This window comes from Arachis hypogaea, chromosome 3 (genome assembly GCF_003086295.3).
Source record: "Arachis hypogaea cultivar Tifrunner chromosome 3, arahy.Tifrunner.gnm2.J5K5, whole genome shotgun sequence".
NCBI classification, from domain to species: domain Eukaryota; kingdom Viridiplantae; phylum Streptophyta; class Magnoliopsida; order Fabales; family Fabaceae; genus Arachis; species Arachis hypogaea.
In genome coordinates this window covers 5,978,684-5,999,507 of record NC_092038.1, presented here as the reverse complement: position 1 = coordinate 5,999,507, position 20,824 = coordinate 5,978,684, and the positions used below count along the sequence as shown (strand labels likewise).

The 20,824-nt window shown below is 36.8% G+C and overlaps 2 protein-coding genes across 3 annotated transcripts; one reads left to right on the top strand and one right to left on the bottom strand.

The window, feature by feature from the left end:
* Nucleotides 1-936: 936 nt before the first annotated feature.
* Nucleotides 937-5,428, top strand: LOC112789083 (beta-galactosidase 13-like). Its single transcript, XM_025830837.3, has 18 exons — nucleotides 937-1,147; nucleotides 1,231-1,326; nucleotides 1,427-1,542; nucleotides 1,636-1,702; nucleotides 1,782-1,874; nucleotides 1,959-2,102; nucleotides 2,170-2,264; nucleotides 2,342-2,447; nucleotides 2,537-2,740; nucleotides 2,881-3,042; nucleotides 3,143-3,321; nucleotides 3,411-3,520; nucleotides 3,627-3,736; nucleotides 3,833-3,940; nucleotides 4,022-4,126; nucleotides 4,217-4,362; nucleotides 4,521-4,869; nucleotides 5,018-5,428. Exons 1-18 carry the CDS (start codon nucleotides 980-982, stop codon nucleotides 5,144-5,146), a joined length of 2,487 nt encoding a protein of 828 aa, XP_025686622.2. The 5' UTR covers nucleotides 937-979; the 3' UTR covers nucleotides 5,147-5,428.
* Nucleotides 5,429-6,669: 1,241 nt separating this feature from the next.
* Nucleotides 6,670-16,299, bottom strand: LOC112789082 (E3 ubiquitin-protein ligase UPL3). Of its 2 annotated transcripts, XM_025830834.3 has the most exons (18): nucleotides 14,745-16,259; nucleotides 14,447-14,557; nucleotides 14,239-14,355; nucleotides 13,910-14,080; nucleotides 13,667-13,828; nucleotides 13,276-13,524; nucleotides 13,014-13,135; nucleotides 11,494-12,922; nucleotides 11,230-11,325; nucleotides 9,254-10,819; nucleotides 8,919-9,143; nucleotides 8,717-8,821; nucleotides 8,177-8,257; nucleotides 8,014-8,082; nucleotides 7,799-7,927; nucleotides 7,411-7,533; nucleotides 7,094-7,317; nucleotides 6,670-6,989 (listed from the first exon to the last, which is right to left on the bottom strand). In XM_025830834.3, exons 1-17 carry the CDS (start codon nucleotides 15,660-15,662, stop codon nucleotides 7,252-7,254), a joined length of 5,739 nt encoding a protein of 1,912 aa, XP_025686619.1. In that variant the 5' UTR covers nucleotides 15,663-16,259; the 3' UTR covers nucleotides 6,670-6,989; nucleotides 7,094-7,251. The 2 variants fall into 2 exon arrangements, with proteins under 2 accessions (XP_025686619.1, XP_025686621.1); XM_025830836.3 differs by lacking the exon at nucleotides 8,177-8,257 and having other exon boundaries at nucleotides 14,745-16,299.
* Between the last annotated feature and the right edge of the window lie 4,525 nt (nucleotides 16,300-20,824).

The following is a 20,824-nucleotide window of genomic DNA, read 5'->3' as shown; positions in this document are numbered from 1 at the left end:
TTTAATTTATTTTTAATATATATATTTTAGATTTTAACATATATTTTATATCGAAAACTGATTTGATAATTGGTTTTTTTCGAGTAAATACCTTTTCCGATCCAGTCTTTTTTTAAAATTGATAAGACGCCCTCTAATATTTAAAAAATGACAAATTGGCCCCTGTTTATTTCTTTCGTTAGACACATCGACCCTTCTGTGACCAATAGACAGGGGTTGATGTGTCTAACGGAAGAAATAGACGGGAGTCGATTTGTCATTTTTTAAGCGTTGAGGGGCGGCTTGTCAATTTTCATTTCAGGGAGTGCTAGGTAAACAATGATTATCTTGAACAACATGAACAACTACTAATCAAATAAAAATACACTACACTCTAATTTAATGCTACTAATTAAATTTAAGATTAATTTACTCTTTTAACCCTATTAATTCACATTGTTCATATATTGTTAAAAAATATTGTTAGTTCCTATACTTTTCCATTTCAAAAAGGACAAGACCAAAAAGGGTATTTACTCATTTTTGTTTTTGTGTAAGTATAAGATAGTTATTCAAACTATAGTGTAAATTAAATTAGAGTGGAGTACGGTGAAGAAAAATAACCAGAACAACAGTAGTTAATTAGTGATGTGCCAAAAATAGAAAGAAAGCAGATAAAATAAGAGGAAGTGAAAGAAGGAGAAATAATCAGCAAATTAATGAAGAATGGAAAGGAAGATAAAGCCTGTACCAATGATTTGTAACAGAAAATTAATTATTCAAAACAAGAGAAGCGTGCTTTTCTCCAATCACACTGATGTTAGTGAAGTCCCATCGAATTTCGGAAGCTCCAATCACACTCTCATATCTTAGCTTCTCTTGTTTTATTTATTAATTACTCATCATCAATGCACGCTAATAGTAATGATAATGATGATTAATTAACTAGTAGTAAGTACTACTGTGTAACTTAACAAGAAAAATAAGCTAAGCTAAGAAAATGTTTAGTCTCAAAGTGTTTTTAGTTACCTTTGTCTCCTTAATCGTTTCCTCACTGGCCAAAAGTAACTTGAGCGAAGTTACTTACGATGGAAGATCACTCTTTATCAATGGAAAACGAGAGCTTTTTTACTCCGGTTCCATTCATTATACACGAAGCACTCCCGAGGTATCTGCTGTATCTCTATTTGTATCTGCGAGCAATAATTAATAAATACTAAATAAAACAAGTTCTGATCGATGTGTTTATAGATGTGGCCGGACCTTCTTGATAAGGCGAAACGTGGAGGTATAAACGTGATTCAAACTTACATATTTTGGAATGCTCATGAGCCTGAGAAAGGCCAGGTATGATGATGCAACGTTCATTCATGCATGCATGCATGCAACGCATTTAATTAATTAAGAGAAATGATTAATGAATGCATGAATGTTGTATATGATGCAGTTCAAATTTGATCCTACTAACTATGATGTGGTGAGGTTTCTTAAGCTCATTCAAGACAGAGGAATGTATGTTACACTCAGGGTTGGACCTTTCATTCAAGCCGAATGGAATCACGGGTACAAAAGAAATGTCTTCTTAGTCCAAACACATTCTTTTACTATTAAATAAATAAAGGGTTTAGTTAATATGTGGTCATTTGTTTACAACAGTGGACTTCCATATTGGCTAAGAGAAGTACCTAACATCATATTCCGATCTAACAATGATCCCTTTAAGGTAACCACAAATGTTTAATTTCATTCTCTACTGAAATAATATATAATTTCATGACTAATAATGGAATAATCCTTTGCAGAAATATATGCAAGAATATGTAACATCTGTGATAGTAAAGATGAAAGAAGAGAAGCTCTTTGCTTCCCAAGGAGGCCCCATAATATTGTCACAGGTTCTTGATTCCCCTGCATTTTTTGTATCCTTATATAAAAGTCTATATTCAATATCATACATATTAACTGAAATTATTGTTCAGATTGAGAATGAGTACAACCACATTCAACTTGCTTATGATGAGGAGGGTGATAACTATGTCCAATGGGCTGCAAGAATGGCCGTTGGATTGGATACTGGAGTTCCGTGGATCATGTGCAAGCAAAGGGATGCTCCTGATCCAGTGGTAAGTTGTTCAAATTGAGACTAAAATGTGACTTGATAATGTTACCTACTTGCACTTCATTTTGCAGATCAATGCATGCAATGGAAGGCATTGTGGTGATACCTTCTCAGGACCAAACAAACCATACAAGCCACAAATCTGGACTGAAAACTGGACTGCTCAGTAAGTATGATTGGAAACTAATTTGTTCATTTGATGTTCAAGCTAATCATATTTTGTTGGTAATTTTGCAATTTCAGGTACAGAGTTTTTGGAGATCCACCATCACAAAGATCTGCAGAAGACATTGCCTTCTCAATTGTGCGCTTCTTCTCCAAGAATGGGTCCTTGGTCAACTACTATATGGTAATAATAATAACCTTTCATCTTCCAACTTGATTTTGATGAAATGAAACTAAAGGGGTACTATTGTTTCTGAAACTCTTTGTATGTAGTACCATGGTGGAACAAATTTTGGTAGAACAAGTTCTGCATTTTCGACAACTCGATACTACGATGAAGCTCCTCTTGACGAGTATGGTCTACAAAGAGATCCAAAATGGGGTCACCTCAGGGATGGTCATAGGGCTATCAATCTCTGTAAAAAGGTTCTCCTCTTTGGTACTTCTTCTGTCACCAAGCTAACCGAATTTAATGAGGTAATTAAGCATGCATCTCAACAACCTCCTCTTGGTTTCTATGCTTTTCAATTTATATATATAACATTACTGTTGGCATCAAATACAAATTTTGAGGAAAGAATCCTAGGCATCACAGAGATTGAGCATGAATTATGCAGGTTATAACGTTTGAGAAGGGTGATGGATGTGTTGCTTTTCTTACAAACAACCACACCAAAGTGGATACAACTATAAACTTCAAAGGAACAGACTACTTTTTGCCACCACGTTCCATAAGCATCCTTGGTGATTGCAAGAATGTCATCTACAACACTCAACTTGTAATTAACTTCCTAATCACTCATTAATTATAATTATTATTACAATCAAAGCAGAAGATTTGTTTACACCTCTATTTTTTGCATTGCCTCCACAAACTAGATTGCTTCACAACATAATTCAAGAAACTTCAAGAGGTCAAAGCTAGCAAACAATCATAAGTGGGAGATGTATGTTGAGGAGATTCCAACTACTTTGCAATTGAAACCAGATAAGAATGCACCTGCAGAGCTTTATAGCATGCTTAAGGACATGACTGATTATGCATGGTTCACCACAAGGTGAGTTTATAACTCTCTTCACTTCATTTTCATATATGTAGTGCAACATCATTCTCTTAAGACATTTTGAAATGTAATGTTTACTGCAGTGTTGAATTGGGACCAGAAGACTTCCCAAAGAAGGATGGAACATCCCCGGTTATTCGAATTCTGAGTCTCGGACATTCATTGTGTGCTTATGTAAATGGAGAATACATTGGTATGCAATGATAAATTTAGATGCTGCTATTTAAAACCATGGTTTGATCAAGTGCAAGATGGATCATTCTACTTAATATTTTGACCATTGTGTTGATGTTTTTAAGGATCTGGCCATGGATCACATGAAGAGAAGGCTTTTGAGTTCCAAAAACCAGTGAAGTTCAGGATTGGAACTAACCATATATCTATCTTGGGTAGCACAGTGGGACTCCCAGTAAGAGGATCAAACTTTTTACTTATATAAAATGTTGAAGTACATGTAAGGTTTAAGGAGGAAATTAGGAAAATAACATCTTTGTATTCCCTGCAGGACAGTGGAGCATACATGGAACACCGGTATGCTGGACCAAAGTCTATTACTATCCTTGGTCTGAACACTGGAACAATTGATGTTACTCACAATGGTTGGGGTCATCAGGTATTATTTTGTTCCATTTAAAAAACATTGGATAAAGCATAGTCAGAGACAGAAACATAAACACAACTTTTCTACTTTCAGGTTGGTCTTCAAGGTGAGAAGCTTGAAATTTTCACTGAGGCAGGATCAAAGAAGGTACAATGGAGTCCGGCAACGGGGCCAGCACCAGGTCTAAGGTGGTACAAGGTAAAAGGGTTACAATATTTAATTATTACAACTAAGTTGCTTTGTAGCTTCTGAAGTTTATGTATTAATAATACATGTTGATTTTGGCAGACACATTTTACAACTCCTGAAGGAAGAGATCCTGTTGCCATAAGGATGACTGGCATGGGGAAAGGAATGGTTTTTATCAATGGCAACAACATTGGTCGTTACTGGATGAGCTACCTCTCGCCTCTGGGAAAGCCTACTCAGGCCGAGTAAGTTAGGCGAAAACTCGCATGCAGTTGTTTTCACGTAGTGTTCGTAGTAAAATATTGTTAGATAATAATTTAGTCAAAACGACTCTCAACTAATCAAATTTGCTATCTTAGAGACCAAATTGCATGTTGTTAAGTATGTGAGTTTGTTTGAACAGTTACCACATCCCAAGATCTTTCCTGAATCCACGTGACAACCTGCTTGTTGTGTTGGAGGAGGAGCCAGGGTCCCCAGATCAGGTTGTGATCAATACTGTGGACAGGAACACAATCTGCAGTTTCATCACTGAAAATCATCCACCAAATGTGAACTCATGGGAGGTCAAGGGCCAGAAACTGAAGCCTATTGATGATACTCCTCCTGAAGCAGGAGCCACACTCATCTGTCCAGACCGAAACAAGATCACGGCCGTCGAGTTTGCAAGCTTCGGCGACCCTTCAGGCGTCTGTGGAGAATATGTTTTGGGAAAGTGCAATGCACCTAACTCCAAACAGATTATTGAGCAGGTATATATATCTATTTCGCTCGAGAGAACCTGCCAAAAGAAGCATAACTTGCCCCACAAGTTACATTATGCTTCTTCTGGTAGGTTCTCTCTGGCATTTTTCTCTTTTGTTTCGCTTTCTCTCATGAGATATATTTGCAAATGAACAGGAATGCTTGGGAAAAGATTCATGTTTTGTTCCACTGTCAAAATTCAACAACGCAGTTGATTGCAAAGGTGTGATTAAGACACTTGCCGTCCAAGTTAACTGTGGCTCACCTTCAGCTGCCATGAGATGAAAAAGTGAAGACTGAATTTGAATGGTGGCCTAATTTTTTAGTTGCTTGTATGATATAAATGCAGAGTCTAACAAGAGAGACTCTCAGATTTTGGTTAGTTTTTTTTGTTGTTGGTAGGTAGTGGTAACTACCTGACCTGAGTATTTGTGTCTGTATTCAACAACTTCGTTTTTTTATTCTTCTTTTTTGTTAGCTATATTTATCCCAAGAAATGTTAATGTAGAAGAGAAGTTATAATAATTCGGTTTCCTTTTATATTAGCCAGCAGCTAGCATAGCCTCTATTTTGGAATAATGGAGTTCATGACTTTTAACAAATAAAGTACTTGAGTGATTCTATTCCATTACCTGAAAAAGATTTAAGGTTTTCATGTTTCTATTATTATATATAGAAAAAAGAGTTAAAAAATAACAACCAAGACAACAGTTAGCTTCTAGAAGAAAAAAAAAAGCAGTGTTATACAACTAAAAAATAAAAAATTCTAACCAGAATATTTGAAAGAAGATATAAAGGTGGTTCAAAGTTAAAGTTGTGAGACTCATTTGTTCATTTAGAAGTTAATGATATTATCATGTTATTTAGACAATAAAGTATTAGCAAAATTTATCTTGTATGATATTCTAAAATTTTATTAAGAAAAATGATGCAACTACATTCTACTTTGATTAAAAAGAAAAGAAATCTTATACAAATGTCAAAAAGTAGTTATTTATAAGAAACCAAATATTTACATTGAAACAAAGACACCAAATATTATTTAAAAAAAATAGAATTAAATAATGGAATAAAAGTTGTATTATAAAATATAAAACATATTAGGTTACGTGTTAAAAGTATAACATAGTCATCAATACCTGTGCTGTATGTGCAAAGGTATTTTTTCCGTTTGTACAATGTTCATATTTTTTCTTTTGAATATTTTTAGGGAGTTGTTAATTTGTTATGATATAATTGGGGCCTTCTTATACAGAATGCCGTTAGATTTAAGATTTGTATGTTACAAGATTAGTGGGAAACGCTAACAATCGTTCTTATGGCCAACCATTTCATATGATAGCGCTATCAAAAAATGAAAAGAAAAGAAAAGAAGCATGCTAAGCACGGGAAGAACTACTGCTTGTCTCTAATAATACTAAAATATCGGATGTTTTATTCAGCAAATTACACAACTAAAGCACGCGTCGTGCTCTTTATTCTTCATTTTAATAAATTTCTGGGTATTAAGCGTCATTAGAAGAATAAACTCCATAACATACTCGCTTTATTTCAATTAACATGAGAATTTTTTAACAAGCATATTTAATGTGAGAAGGATTTGGCAGTCTCGAACTAAAGATAACTTCCATACGTTCCGTTTTTTCATCAAAATTTTACATAAATAAATAATCATGTACGAATGGATGTTAACTCATTAAAAGTAAAACTTCAGTGCATGTTATCGATTTATTTTCGATGTACACTGCCAATTTCTTTACCATGCCCTACGCCCAAAACACACAAGAACAAATCTTAGACAACATTCGTTTCGAAAAGAGTAGCTAAATCCATTCATGTAGAAGAAATCTAATGGGACAAAATTTATCATGAAGCTCCACATGACAAAATCTAACAGGAATATAATGAAATCATGAAACATAATAATTCAAATTATTTCTATTCCCTTTTACCATAATATTCCATACATGTATAATAACTAGCTGCCAATAATTTGACTTGCAAACAGAATGAAGAATTTAGGGAGAAAAAAAAAACTCAACATTCCTATTTTTATTTACACGTTCTAATAACTAAAATGAGCTCCGCGAATCCCTTTACACCTTGAAAATGTGCCAACCCGATTCAGCTGCCATTTATACAAGAATTCATGTTAGTTAGAAGAAACGAAAGAAAGGAAGTAAAGAGAGAATCTAGCAAGACCAAGTTACTAACAGAAAGTGATACACCAACCTGAACTTTGCCACAACTTTCGATGACCAGCCCAAACTAGGCCATTATTTGAGATGAGAAGAAGGGAAGTACATGCAACCAAAAATTAATTCAGCCTCAAAAGTAAGCCCTGATTCATCATATTAACATTCAGGGACAGCTTGGTTAGTTCCTGAGACTCATGATAAATCAAATGATCCCTGCCCTTCATTGATTGCATAGAGTAGCTTCTTGGACATAACTTCCTGCCAAGAAAATGTGGGGTATTGTAAATCAGTGCCAAAAGAAACCTCAATGAGCTTGATCATGAATCATCAAATCTATATGATGAATTATACCTTGGTAGAATAAGGAGGAAGCTTCAGGTAATTAGCACATGTCATCACACTTGGCAAGTCATCATCTGCTGATTCCGAAGGCCCATTCCCATTAGACGAAGCATTGGCTGCAGTTGACGAAAGCTGCACCCAGACATGTAATAATATGTTAAAATTGTACTTAGTTATTAAAAGAGAAGATCATCTTAGCATATTTAGGCCACCATTAAACTAAAGATGTAATAAGTTATTAGAGCAACATTCACTTCACTTTTATCATAATAAAGTCAGGTTAATTGCTAGCCACTACTATTTTGACAGGCAGGCAGGCAGGCAGGCAGGCAACCAAGACACCACATTACAAAGAATTTTGCTTTCAAATATACCATATAAGAGAAACGTGCCATACCTTCCTCACAATAGTTAGTTTCGGATTTAGAACTGCCAGTCCACCAGGGGGTAGCCTAGGTGCACCAGTAACAAATTGACAGAAAGCGCGTTGCTGTTCTGGTGTAAACTCTCCCATAATTTCAAGTAACTGAAAATAGCATCAATCAGGATGAGCATAAAATATAACCCTAATTTTCCAATCACATTTTTTGCAACACAAGAAAGAAATTGTACATTGACTATGGCAGGGCTCTTGGCAGTGTATCCGTGGTCAAATTTTATATGGTCAACTAGTGTATCAGCCTGCAGAAAAGCAAGAAAACAGGAAAGATGATTCACCTGCCATTGGTAAGATTTTAATTGTCATAAGCATTGATAAAATAGCATAAGAAAAGACCTTCCACATCTCCCTACGACCACAAAGCAGGTAGTCCAGTTCTTGAGGAGTAAAAATTTGCAAAGACGATATGTCAAAAACCTAAAATGACCAAAAGAAAGAAACAAGTGACAAGTGTTAAAATTTTGAATTCAAGTAAACTGGAAAAAGAATCCTTAACTAATTTTCCAACTATAGACCAGCTCATCTGTTTGCCATGTTGACGCAAGCAGTCAAAAAACAACTCAATGACATGTCACCTTATTGATGCTATGTATCAGTGAACTCTAAAGATCAGAAATAACAGCAGAGGAAAAAAATATTTAATCCTATAAAATTTAATCTGTAAAGTTCTCTTTCAGCATGTCTTGGGGATAATTTAAAAAAAATAATTAGTAAAGGGGGAGACAAGAATAGGCCATGATTAAAATAAATAAATATAAAACAATCTAATACTAGAACTCCCTAATAACAATCAAAACTTATTTTGGGATTTTAATACCAAATCATAATCTAATCAAAATTATAACTCCTTTCTATTGATGAAGACCAGTATCTAACCTGGTTGAATCCTGCTTTAAATGCTTCCATTTGACGTGTGATCCCAGTCTTGACAGTTGCATCAACCACCAAAGATATATACTCCTCCAAATTATTAATGTCAACCTGAAAATTGGCAGAAGGTTAAACTCAATTTGAAAAAATATAGTATAACAGAAGCCAAAAAGAGAAAGAAAGACTGAATATAGATTTAACTGCATACAATTTCATCTCCTGATTTCAAGATGTACTCAGGATAGCCAGGAAGAGTAAAATCCAAGCAGAGGTCTTCAACCGGAGCCCCACGGAAATGTAAATTACTATTCACATCGGTGTAACTACCACCAGTAGATTCTAGATAATATTTCCGGCAGACAAGTGCATTCAACTCTTGCAAAGTTTTTCCAAGCTCAGCATCAATGAAAAGAATGTCGTGCAAATCAAGCTCCTGCAAAATTTGTAGGTTAAACGCGTGTTGATCAAATGAAATCAGCTTTTAGATTGACTATACATATGATTTTTATAATGGGCAACATATCAGTAGTTGAAAGAACTTACTTGACCAAGAATAAGCTTATAAAATGCCACTGACAAGGGCAAATCCAATAGACGTCCATCCTGGAGAGCTTTAGCAACCACACGGCCCAAAAGTCGGAAATACTCGATCGCCTTGGAAAACTGACTACCCTCTGTTGCATCGGCATTTGAAGGCCAAGGCTGTGGAAACAACCCATGAGGAGCTTGAACAAGTTCTCCATCACCAGCAAGAGAACCTTCACTGCTTTTCATTTTCTTTTCATCTCCATCGATTTCCATTTGATATTTCTCTGAGGAATCTGATCTCCACATTTGTAGTCCAACTTTTTGCAAGTCATGACTTAGAAGTGTATAAAACTCAAGTGTGGGACCAAGGCCAGTACCAACTTCACCAAAATATTCAACTTCAAGTACAGCCTTTTGGCTAGAATACATCTCCATCACTTTAGCAGCAGAATCCAATATGCGGTTTCGAGAGACACGAACCTTTTGACGCTGCAATCTCCCAACCCTTACCTCTCTTTCATTTGCTGATCCATGACCATCAGCACCCTGCTGCTGTTGAAGTCGATACAGGGCACGGGATAACCCAAAGGCAGTTGAATAAAAGTACTGTCGCCTGGTCTCAAAAGGAAACAAAAATGGGCATGCTTTAGTTAACTGGTAACACCATGAGGGAAGACTCCCACTACACAGGGCAAGGGCATCTTGTATCTGCCTAGCTAATTTTGGAGTTAATTTGCTGCTTATGAATTCTTCTGAAGGAACTCTTGCACCAGTGGTAACACCTAACTCATCTAAATTTGAAAGCTTCCCCTCAGCAAAACTCTCAGTAATGACCTGGGCCCTCAAGCGAGGTGCAAGCTGGTTCAAACCCTCCAAAACACGCAATAGCGCCAATATATTGTATGTAGGATTAGATTTCTCAAGCTCACAAGGCAATTCTCCCTGCAAAATGCTATCAAGTACGGATGCCTGATGAAGCTTTGGTTCAGTACTAGAATTCGACACAGAACCAGATTTGGCAGATTTTGACACATTAGAACTTGAACCACCAGTGGAAGCCCTATCCGTTTGGCTATCTGCCCTCTGATAAGTTATGGTGTAAATATCACCCCATAGCCTGTTTCCATCGCTGGACACATAGTCACTGCCACCAAACCTCTCATCATCATCTTCATCTAGCACCAGTTGTCTTTGAATCGCTTGATATATAGTCAAATGCCTGTTAAGCTGCTTCCCACCAGCAGTAAAGATCAACTTCGGAGGTTCATTAGAACTACTGAACAGTGGTCGTCCTTGCCTATCCCTACCACCCCTGATACCTCTGTTATTAGCAGATCCAAGTCCTGCCATGGCAGCAGCAGCAAAGGACATTGCACCTCTTGAACCAGATGAATAGCTACTCCTAAAATCAGCGGAGTCCGATCCCCTAGCAGTACCAACTTTGCTGCTAGAACCTGAGGCAGCATTAGTCTGGCCATCACCTGTAGCAGGAGCAGCACTACTCTCTTCAGCCGAGTCACCCAATTTCACATCATGTACTTTGTCAGGCAAGCAAACAGGAAGAGAATCATCCCTCAAAACCTGTACAACAAAAATTTAAAGAAGACATTAGTAACTAACAGATGCAACTGAGCTTAATGATGCTGTTCAACCCTGATTAATAACAAATAAGGATGAATGTTAAAAATCTAAAATTGAAAGGATAAGAGAATTTAGATAAGATAAAATTTGAATAGAAGATAGGGGAACAGCGCCAAATATAGTACAAGCAATTAAAAACCAATAACTGCAAAGAATTGAACTTATCAAAAGCTATATTAATCATGAGAAAAAGAGAAAACAGCTGAAGAAAAAAAAGAAAGCAATTTTTTTATGTATCTCTAAGAGAAAAGCACCACCCAAAAAAAAAGAACAATTCAGAAGAGATACTATTAAAAACACGGAAAAAAGAATCTTAGCCAAATGAGGAAGAAGAAACAATTATAGCATACATCTTCATGGTCATCATCTTCGTCATCAGAGATGTCATCATCTTCAATCACTAATGCCTCATCGATCTCAACAGGGGAAATATCCAGTTCCTCATCCTATCATAAAGGAACGGAAAATAATCAGCATATAAAAGATAGAACAGAAAACAAAAACCAACAGCAGCACAAATGCATAGCCAGATCTGCAGGTGAAAACAGTTGAAGACTAAATAACTTGTAAACTTAATAGAGGTTGTAGCATCATGAAACCAAGTCATAGCATACCTCAGAAGTGGAGTCGCCATTTACCGGCTTCATTTGCTCTTCTTTATCAAGAGCTGCTCTTCTGCGTGCTGCATTCCTGGTTTGAGGTCCTCTTGCCTCTTCTTGTGCTGGCTTTAAAACAGCTTTTCCCTTGCCCTTAGACGAGCTTGTGCCTTTATCTGGAGTTGTCTCCTTTTTTGCCGTATCACCTATATTAACGGATGATCTGGATCTGGTAGAATGACGACGGGTAGTGGACGGAGTAGATGTAGAAGGTGATGGAACGCCAGCCTGTGCAGGAGTTGTACCAGATTCAGAGTTCCCAGCTGGTATGGACACCTTCTGACCAGATTCACTTCGCTGGATACGGGGCCAAAGAAATTCCTCAATCGCTGCTAGACATGCCAATGGATCAATCAGCACAACATTCGATGAATAGTCCTTGAGTGACTTTTCACCTTGGGCTCGACAGAGACGCAACTTAAAGGGTTGAGACAAAGCACTTAATCCAGAAGAGAGGCGTGCACTTCCACTAGAAGACCTAGATGAATGGCTAAGAACCACAGGGAAACGCTCTAAGGAAGATAATGCATTTTGAAGCTTCTGGACCAAGACGGTCATTGGAGCAACAGAACCCTCATGAGTACTAGGAGGAAGTGCGACAGCTATAAATAACTTAAACCTTGTAAGTGCTAGCTGGCGAAGCTTGGGAAGGTTGGTTTCAGAGGTTCGGTCCTTGGAGAAATTTCCACAAGAAAAATAATTGAGCAAAGCTGCAACAACACCACTGCCAATAAATTCAAAAGTAGATACACCATCCCCTTTGCCAAGTTCCTTTAGCATGTCAGAGATAACCCCAATCAAATAATCTTCCTTGTTAGCAGAAATCTCTTCCACAACAAATCCTGTAGTTTTTGATTTCCCCTTTCCACTAGACCTTTGATCATCAACACCAGCATTTAATTTTGTGCAGAGATTTTTCAGACACAACAGATCATCAGTAACACCCACTTCAGCAGCCCCAGGATCTGAAGGAAAGTACTTGTCTTTAAAAGCTTTTGCAGCTGTGCTGACAGATAACCGGATACTAGAATTTACTGCTGGAATATCCACAGAACCAGGAGGTGAACCAACATTTCCCGAAACTGGACTCTTAGAATCATCCATGGGATTTCCATCAGGATTGTTGTTACCACTACGGCGACGATAACGCCTAGAGCGAGATGATGCACCAGATACAGAATCATTCTCCTTCTCGGCAGAAGATGCTTGTGCAGCAACACTTGTTGAATTACCAGCCAAAATAAGTTGGTCCACTGCATGGACAACACCTTCTCTGATAAACATCTTAGAAAATGTCCCAGGAAGCTTTTCCATAAGAATTTCAGCAATTTGCAAGGCAGGAACTAGAACATGTGGATCTTTCCAGGCTAGGACACCGGCTAAGAAACTGTAAGATCGTAACACCATTTGATAAGTTTCCTAAACCATTAAAACACCAAGGGTTTAAAGCTATTCAAATCAAATGAATTACTAGATACCTTGATATATTTGTCACACTCAACAAAGACTGGATCATCTCAGCTGTACTGAAATACATCAGTTTTCCAATTACAGAAAGGCATTTATGCCGAACTGGACCATTAACACTAGAACCATAAATCTGTTTCATAACCAAACCAAGACTGATAAGATTAATCACCGAAGAGGATGTATAAGTAAAGTTGCAATGAAACAGAGCTGACTATTTCCACTGCAACTAATATATGAACCATAATTTAAGCATATGCAATAAATGTAAACCTGTACTAAAACTGGGAGGAGATCCATTGCAAATTGCTGAAGTAACTCGGGCTGATCATTTAGTAGTTTCTCCCGAGCAGATATCTCAGGAACATTTCCGTTTGTGTCTTCTTGTTTCCCAGAACTTCCAGTAGGAGGCTTTCTTATAACAGGCCCTTTAACAAACATGTTGGTACTTACAGGGAGGGAAATTGTTCCTTGTGGCAATGGGGGCAGAAGCTCATTTGCAAGGTTCACAATCTCAAATATCTGTTTATTAGAGAACATGGTTAGAATATTTCACATCAGAAAGAGAGAGAAGAGAAAATATCGAGTATCAAAACTGTAATTCAAGGTAAAAATCTGCCCAATGAGCACAGAACCAAAATAAGAAATCCACAGAGCACTATACCTGATCTGGCGGCCTACTCAATGCAGGAGACACGGAAACACTTGAAGAAACTCCAGACCCAGATAGAATATCTTTAAGAATGCCACTGATTCCCAGGAGAAGTAAAGTTTTAGCCCCAAGAGGTGACCCACTTGCGCAGGTTGAAAGAAGTCGTATTAAACCCTGCATATGCCTACAAAAAGTCAACAACCAACTACAGAAGGCAAAAGCCTCAAACATAAAATGGAGTAGAACTGCACTTACAGTATATGTTGATGTGCTGAGGGAAGCTTGTCCACCTCCAGAACTGCTGGTTGAAATCAGGGAAGCAGCTTGTGTTACTAGTCCATGATTACACAGTTCATCTAATTTGTCCGGAGATGATGCAAATGCTTCAGCTATTCGAGTCAAACATACAGAGGCATGCTCCAGGACCTACATAATTTAAAATTGCATCGGTGGAAAAATCTAGCTAATTATTGACAATATGGGCTTTAGGAATCATCTCCACTTCCCTCTTCTCACATAGAAGTTCTTTTATAGCTAAGACTCTCAGAGTAGCAAGAAAAATAATAATGAAAATATGGTCTTACCTTCGCATCATGGTACTGAAGGAGATTGGTCAGAAGAGGAACGGCTTCCATCACAAAGTCAGCTGCATCCGAAGGAAGCTTCTTGCACATATTTGCAGCAGTGGACAATGCCACCCGCTGGAAACATAGAATCATGTCAATATCAGAATGTCAAGTGCTAACCAGATTTGCTCACATTTGAGCATTTCAGCTTTCACTAATCATTTACCTGAACTCCTGTAGAAAAGAAATCCAAATAAGAAAGCACAGCCATAAGTGCACCAGCTCGAAGGCATGCAGTTGGGTGCTCCTGAGATATCTTCTTTAGTGCTTGAAGAGACTGTAAAACCACATATCACAGTAAGGAAACAATAAGAACACAGTTCCATCAATGTCATATAGTTTTAATGCACAATATCCCTTCAACAAGAAAACCAGTGGCAACATGTAATATTAGTTCTAAGTTACAAATGTCAATGCCAATGCGAATTTCACCAATCATAAAACAGTAATGGAGAGTGAACAACCTGCTCAGCTAAGTCCATATACTCTATGGTAAGCAACCTCGCACAGAATATTGACACAGCACCATAATGCACAACCGCGGCACAAGATGAAGGCAACACATCACAGAGATGTGTAAGCGCCCGTGCAGCAAGGAGCATGATATCAGGGTTACTCTCATGATTCAGCAACCCAACAAGCACAGGAACAAACGAATCAACAGAGAAAGTGCTGAGCGATTCCTCAGTCCCAATCGAGAGCATCTCACACAGCTGCGTCAATGCCTCCACCTGTCTACCTTCTTCTCCATCTGCCCTCAACCCAAAAAGGATTTTCTTCAGTCTCCCACTCTGATGAGAGGCCGAAGACGAACCCATGGCCGATGATGGAAGCAGATCGTCCAAACCAGCGCCGAGTTTCCGAAGAAGGCCCTGAAGGGCACTGCTGGCTGATGTCAAGTTCTGATGCAGAATCCCAACTCCGCCCTCGCTATCATCATCATCGTCTCCAACGCCTCCAGTTTCCATGTTCAATGCCAATCCTCTTTCGGCATCCCTTTCCCTGACCCTGACATCGTGCTCCTTCTCTTTCCCCTTGTCGGAATTGTCTCTATCGGCGGAATTCTTCCCGCGATTTCTGCGCGAGCCTGATGATTCGTTGGTTGAGTCCATCGGAGGAGGGAGAGGAGGATTAGGGTTCTTAGGCGGTAAGGGATCCTTGGCGGTGGAACGAGACGCTGCGCGGGAACGAGTGGTGACTGCTTTTGTGGCGGCGGGTGCGGTGGCTGCGACGGAAGAAGAAGAGGAAGAGTTGTTGTTGCTGTTGTTTGCGTTGTTGTGGCTGAGGCGTGCGCGCTTGCTGGAACGAGTGGTGGGAACAGAGGAGGAAGATGAAGGGGCAGCTGAGGAAGCCTCCGCCCGCTTCCGGCTCCGAGTTTCCATACAAGAACTCACCCACCCCTCAACGAGTCAACTCGCTCGCCACCGGAAAGGCGGCGATTCACACTACCATCGATGGAACAAACCCTAGCATCGAATAGAGTAAATAGATCGACACAAAAAATAATAAAGCTTCGGTTCGGAACAATCAGCTGGGGCAAAAAAATCCCCAATTCGAAACCCTAGAAATCGTTACCGGGAGTAATTTCACGCGCAGATGACGATTCGGTGAGTGAAACTTCGAAGATAGAGAGAGTGTTGTGTTTGATCGACGGAGATAGAAAATGAGAAATGGTTGGGAGAATGAAATTGAAAACCCTAAGGAAGGGAAAAAGGGGAAAAGAATCAATAAAGAGACAGAGGAGGAAGACGAGCCTTTTATATGTAACTTTCTCTGTATATTTTTTATATAATTTTAATTAATCTACTTTTTTTTAATTTATAATTTTGTGGTGAGTGGATTGGAGAGTGTGATGGAACAGTGGCTGTGAATGACGAAGTTGGGGTGAGCGCGTTCGGTGGCTCTGCCGCAGTGTGGCGCGTAACCTTCCAGCTCTCTCTCCAACGACGTACTTTTATTAAAGCTTTTCAATTTTTCATACATGTACCCACGGGCCACGTAGCTAACTAGTTCAAACCCAATTTGTTATTCCACAAACCAAAAATAATTAAAAACTAACTACGGGTGTCAATTTTTCAATACTTTAAATTCATCCATGTTAGATTCCATATAATTATAAAAAAAATTAACGATATATAACATATATTTTGATATACGAAATAACCACATATTTATATTTATAATTAAATTTTATAAATAATTTAATTAAATTTATAAAAAATCTAATTATATTGTTGTAAAAATATTCACTTTCTAATATAATAAATTTGATATATCTAACTTTTAAAAAGTATATGAAATAATATATATATATATAAACATAATAATTGAGTTTTAATATTCATGAAACATTTTAGTTTTAATTTTATATCCTATAGCAAATAAAAAATTTAGGAATAGAAGTGAAATAGGCAAAAGTTAGTGTATAAAGATAAATTTGAAGAATTTATATTTTTTTAAAAAAATAATTAGTAAAGTAATAAAATAAATATTAATTATTATTAATTTTATAACTTTTATAAAATATGTATCATATTATTTTAGTTTAAGAGTAATAAAAAAAAATTGTTAGAAGTTTATTTGTTTTTTTTTGTTTTTTGGGTGTAGAGAGCTGGTTGAACTGGGCGGGCCAAAGATAGGTAAATGTATCGATTGATTGGGTCAGATCCAAGGTTTTGGTACTCATTCAGCTTTGGACCTGAAAACGGGCCACATAGTATACATTCCAAAACGAAGTTTGCGGCCTCAGGCTAACAAAAAACAAAGTTTCTCAAAATACAGACAGAAATATTTAAGACTACAAATACGGCATCACAATAAGAAAAAAAAAAGGGATTTAGTTTGGTACGATATAAAAAATGGACAAATAAATAAAGTTGGCACAGATGAATAAGGGTTTGTGTCTCTTAACCATCTCTCTCAAATTTGATACCCTGGTGTATTATATTTATTCACATTAGCAATTATTTTTTATTTATTTTTAAAAATAATATGTTATTGTATATATAAAAATACCCTCATTAATAGTTACAAAAAGATAAAAATATCTTTTTAATTATTTCTATTAAATGACTAAATAATCCTTTTATTTCTATCACACAAATATCTTTTTTCAATAACAATTAAAATAAAAATCAAATCATCAAGTTATTTCAAAAAAAGAAAAATCAATTAACCTTAAAAATAATTCTAATTTCAAAAAAATATGTTATTCGTTTTTGTTCTTTTATCGTAACCTATTTTATTTGTTCTTTACCCTAACCCACCTATAAAAAATAATTCTCCCTATCTTCTTCTGCCTCTCCTTATTCGTTGTTGCTTTTTCAATCTATTTTCGCTGCGTACTCTTCTGTTTCGCGCTATCCTATTATCGTCTGTGCCCCGCCTTATTCCGCTTTTGTTGTCTTGTGTCGCACCATCGTGCTTGCATTGTCCTGTGTCATGTCATCGTCTTTTCGCCGCCCTTGTATCATTTGAATGTGTTAGAAAGCTAATGAGACAAGGCGGCGAAAGTATGATGACACGATACAGGGAAATATGTTATCTGTTTTTGTTTCTGTTCTTTACCCTAATCCATTGTTCTTGTTCTTTACCCTAGTCCCCCCAAAAAATCAATTCTCCTAGTCCTCTTCTCCCTCTTCTTGCTCGCTAGTTGCTTTTCCAACTTGTCTCCGCTGCGTGCTCCGCCACTTCACGCCGTCTTGTTATTGTCTATGCCTCGTCTTGTCTCGCCTTCGCTATCCTGCGTCGCATCGTCGTGCTTTCGCTAACCTGTGTCGTGTCATTGTGCTTTCACCGTCCTTATGTCATTTAAATGTGTTAGGAAGCTAATGGGACAGAGCACAAAAGCACGATGACACGACTTAGGACGGCGAAAGCACAACGATGCGACACAAGACGGCGAAAGCAATACATAGACTATAATAGGAGGGTGCGAAGTAGGAGAGCACACAGTGAAGATAGATTGAAAAAGCAACCAACAAGTAAGGAGAGGGAGAAGAGGAATGGGAGAATTAATTTTTTGGGGTAGATTAAGATGAAGAACAAAAACAATGGATTAGAATAAAAACAAACAAACAAAAACAACTAATAAATTTTTTTTTGAAATTGGAATTATTTTTAAGGTTAATTGATTTTTTTTAAAATAATTTGATGATTTGATTTTTATTTTAATTGTTATTGAAGAAGACTATTTGTGTGATAAAAATAAAAGGGATTATTTAGTTATTTAATAAAAATAATTAAAATGATATATTTGTGTTTTTGTAATATTAATGAAGGTATTTTTATATATACAATAATATAATATTTAAAAAAATGCTGATGTGAATAAAAATAATCTATGTGATAAGTTTTTATTTGTCTATTTCTTACATTCTACCGATACATATAAATTACTGAAACAAACACCTAAAAAAGATCCAAAAATGTTATAAAATAATTTCCGAGTATTGAATATAAGTGGCGAAAAAGTCAATATATTTTAGAACATCATTGTCTTGTCCAGTGGTGATCTCCCCCCACTCCATGCAATGCACACAACATGACAACAACTGAGTAGTGTTTAATCAAATCAAATCAAGCATTTGGCTGTTGACATAATAAATAATTAATTATTCTTCGAGACTGAATTTTATAAAATACTAATGGGGTCATCTCCTAGTAGGAGAGCATAAAGCCACGGTTCTGCTCAGTGCTCACTAATCAAGTCCTTTAATTTATTTATTTTCCACAACTATAAGATTACGTTAAAAATGGATTGAGGCTTTACCATATTCAAACTTTTATTGCGGGTTAAATCAGTTTTAAAAATTTAAAATTAGACATTTTAGTATTTTAAATTTTAAAATATATAAAACAATTTTTTAAATACATTTCCTGTTATTCGAGACGGGCCGCTCGATATGGTACAGGATCGTATCTTCTGGGCACATTTGGACATGAATATGACAACGAGGATGAAGACAGACAGGAGTCGTAGCTTACTATTTTATGTTTTCATTGATGATACCTATGTATGTTGGATTTGTCATGTACTTTTGTATTATATGTGTTTGTATTTAGTTTATTTCCATTGAATTAGGTGTGTGTAATGTATATTTTTGTTAACTACACACTTTATTTTATGTTTATATTGTATACTAATGCATAAACCGCTACACCCCTCTCGCGGTTTATGCACATTTTTCGTCCACACGTGTCGCAGTTTATGCTTATTTCTCCTAGCACGTAATCTGCGACACCCGTATAGCAGATTACGTGTATTTGTAAACCGCGGGACTCCTGTCGCGATTTACATAGATTATGGAAAAAATACATTTTAGTATTTATTTTACATTTTATGCATTCTGGTAAATATGGATCCCATATTATTTAATATAGTAAATTGCCCTAAAAAATATGTGGATGACTCATTTGCGAGTTAAATCTCAAAGTGGTCCCTGAAGTTGCACTCGAGTCTTAAAGTAGTCCTTGAAACTAATAGTTACTCAATGTTATCCTCGAACTTGTACTCCGGGACTCATACTAGTCCCCAAGGCGTTTTCCGTTCATCGAAATACTAAAAACGACGTCGTTTTATATTTACTAAAAAAAAAGAAAAACACCTCTTGTCTTGCCCCCTTCCCCGGTACCCTTTTCCCTTTCCCTTTCACACTCATTTTCCCTTTTTCCAACCCTTTCTCAGTTTTTCTTTTTCTTTCCCTTTCACGTACCCCTTCCCTTTCCCCATTTCCAGTTTTCCTTTCTCTTTTTCTTCCACGGTCCCTCTTCCATTCCCCAACCCTTTCTCAGTTCTTCTTTTCCTTTCCCTTTCACGTTCTCCTTCCCCTTCCCCTTCTTCATTTCTAGTTTTCCTTTCTCTTCTCCTTCCACGGTCTCTTTCTCCTTCATCAACCCTTCCCTAACCCATGTTTTTTCTTTTTCTTTTTCTTTCCGTAATCACTGCCATAAAAAACAGAACTTTGTAACTGTTTAAACAACTCAAAAGAAATAAAATAATAATTTGTTAATTCACAGAGAGATAATAAAAAATGGAAAAAATTGTCACCCTCTTTAGAGATGAGGTAACAGAAGATAAAAAGGTTACAATCATGGCTTATCTTCCACTCACATGCAAGTTATGGCTTCCTTCTGTGAGGCCTTGTTGCCTTCTCTCCCATTAAACAAGAAACAAAATTATACACTTTCAGTCTTCTACAATGTTTGTGATTCTCAGGCTCCATTTTCTAATGAGGTGAATTTTGTTTTATTCATGTAAATCTTGCATGTGTTGTTTTTTTTCATGATCATTACAAGTTTAGCCAATTTGATTCAATTATTATACTTAAATTTTCAGTGTTAGTGTGTTAAAATTGAACAGCAAAGAGGAATTTGTGAATTGAATACAATTTAGAAGGGAAGAGGAAGGGAAGGAGAAGGGAAGACTCGAGTTTCTTTTTTTTTAAATAAATATAAAACGACGTCGTTTTAGTGGTCTTCAATAGAAAAATGGACAAAAATTATTTTAGAGATTACCATGAATCCCGAAAAATAATTTCAGGGA

Excerpts from the sequence above, each read along its gene's own strand:
- LOC112789082 (XM_025830834.3), bottom strand. The coding sequence starts at position 15,662 with ATGGAAACTCGGAGCCGGAAGCGGGCGGAGGCTTCCTCAGCTGCCCCT. Across the intron at positions 8,258-8,716 it reads TTAAAGCAGGATTCAACCAG|GTTTTTGACATATCGTCTTT; the intron begins GTTAGATACTGG and ends TGGTCATTTTAG. Across the intron at positions 7,318-7,410 it reads TTCCTCCTTATTCTACCAAG|GAAGTTATGTCCAAGAAGCT; the intron begins GTATAATTCATC and ends TTTTCTTGGCAG.
- LOC112789083 (XM_025830837.3), top strand. The coding sequence starts at position 980 with ATGTTTAGTCTCAAAGTGTTTTTAGTTACCTTTGTCTCCTTAATCGTT. Across the intron at positions 1,327-1,426 it reads ATGAGCCTGAGAAAGGCCAG|TTCAAATTTGATCCTACTAA; the intron begins GTATGATGATGC and ends TATATGATGCAG. Across the intron at positions 3,322-3,410 it reads TATGCATGGTTCACCACAAG|TGTTGAATTGGGACCAGAAG; the intron begins GTGAGTTTATAA and ends TGTTTACTGCAG.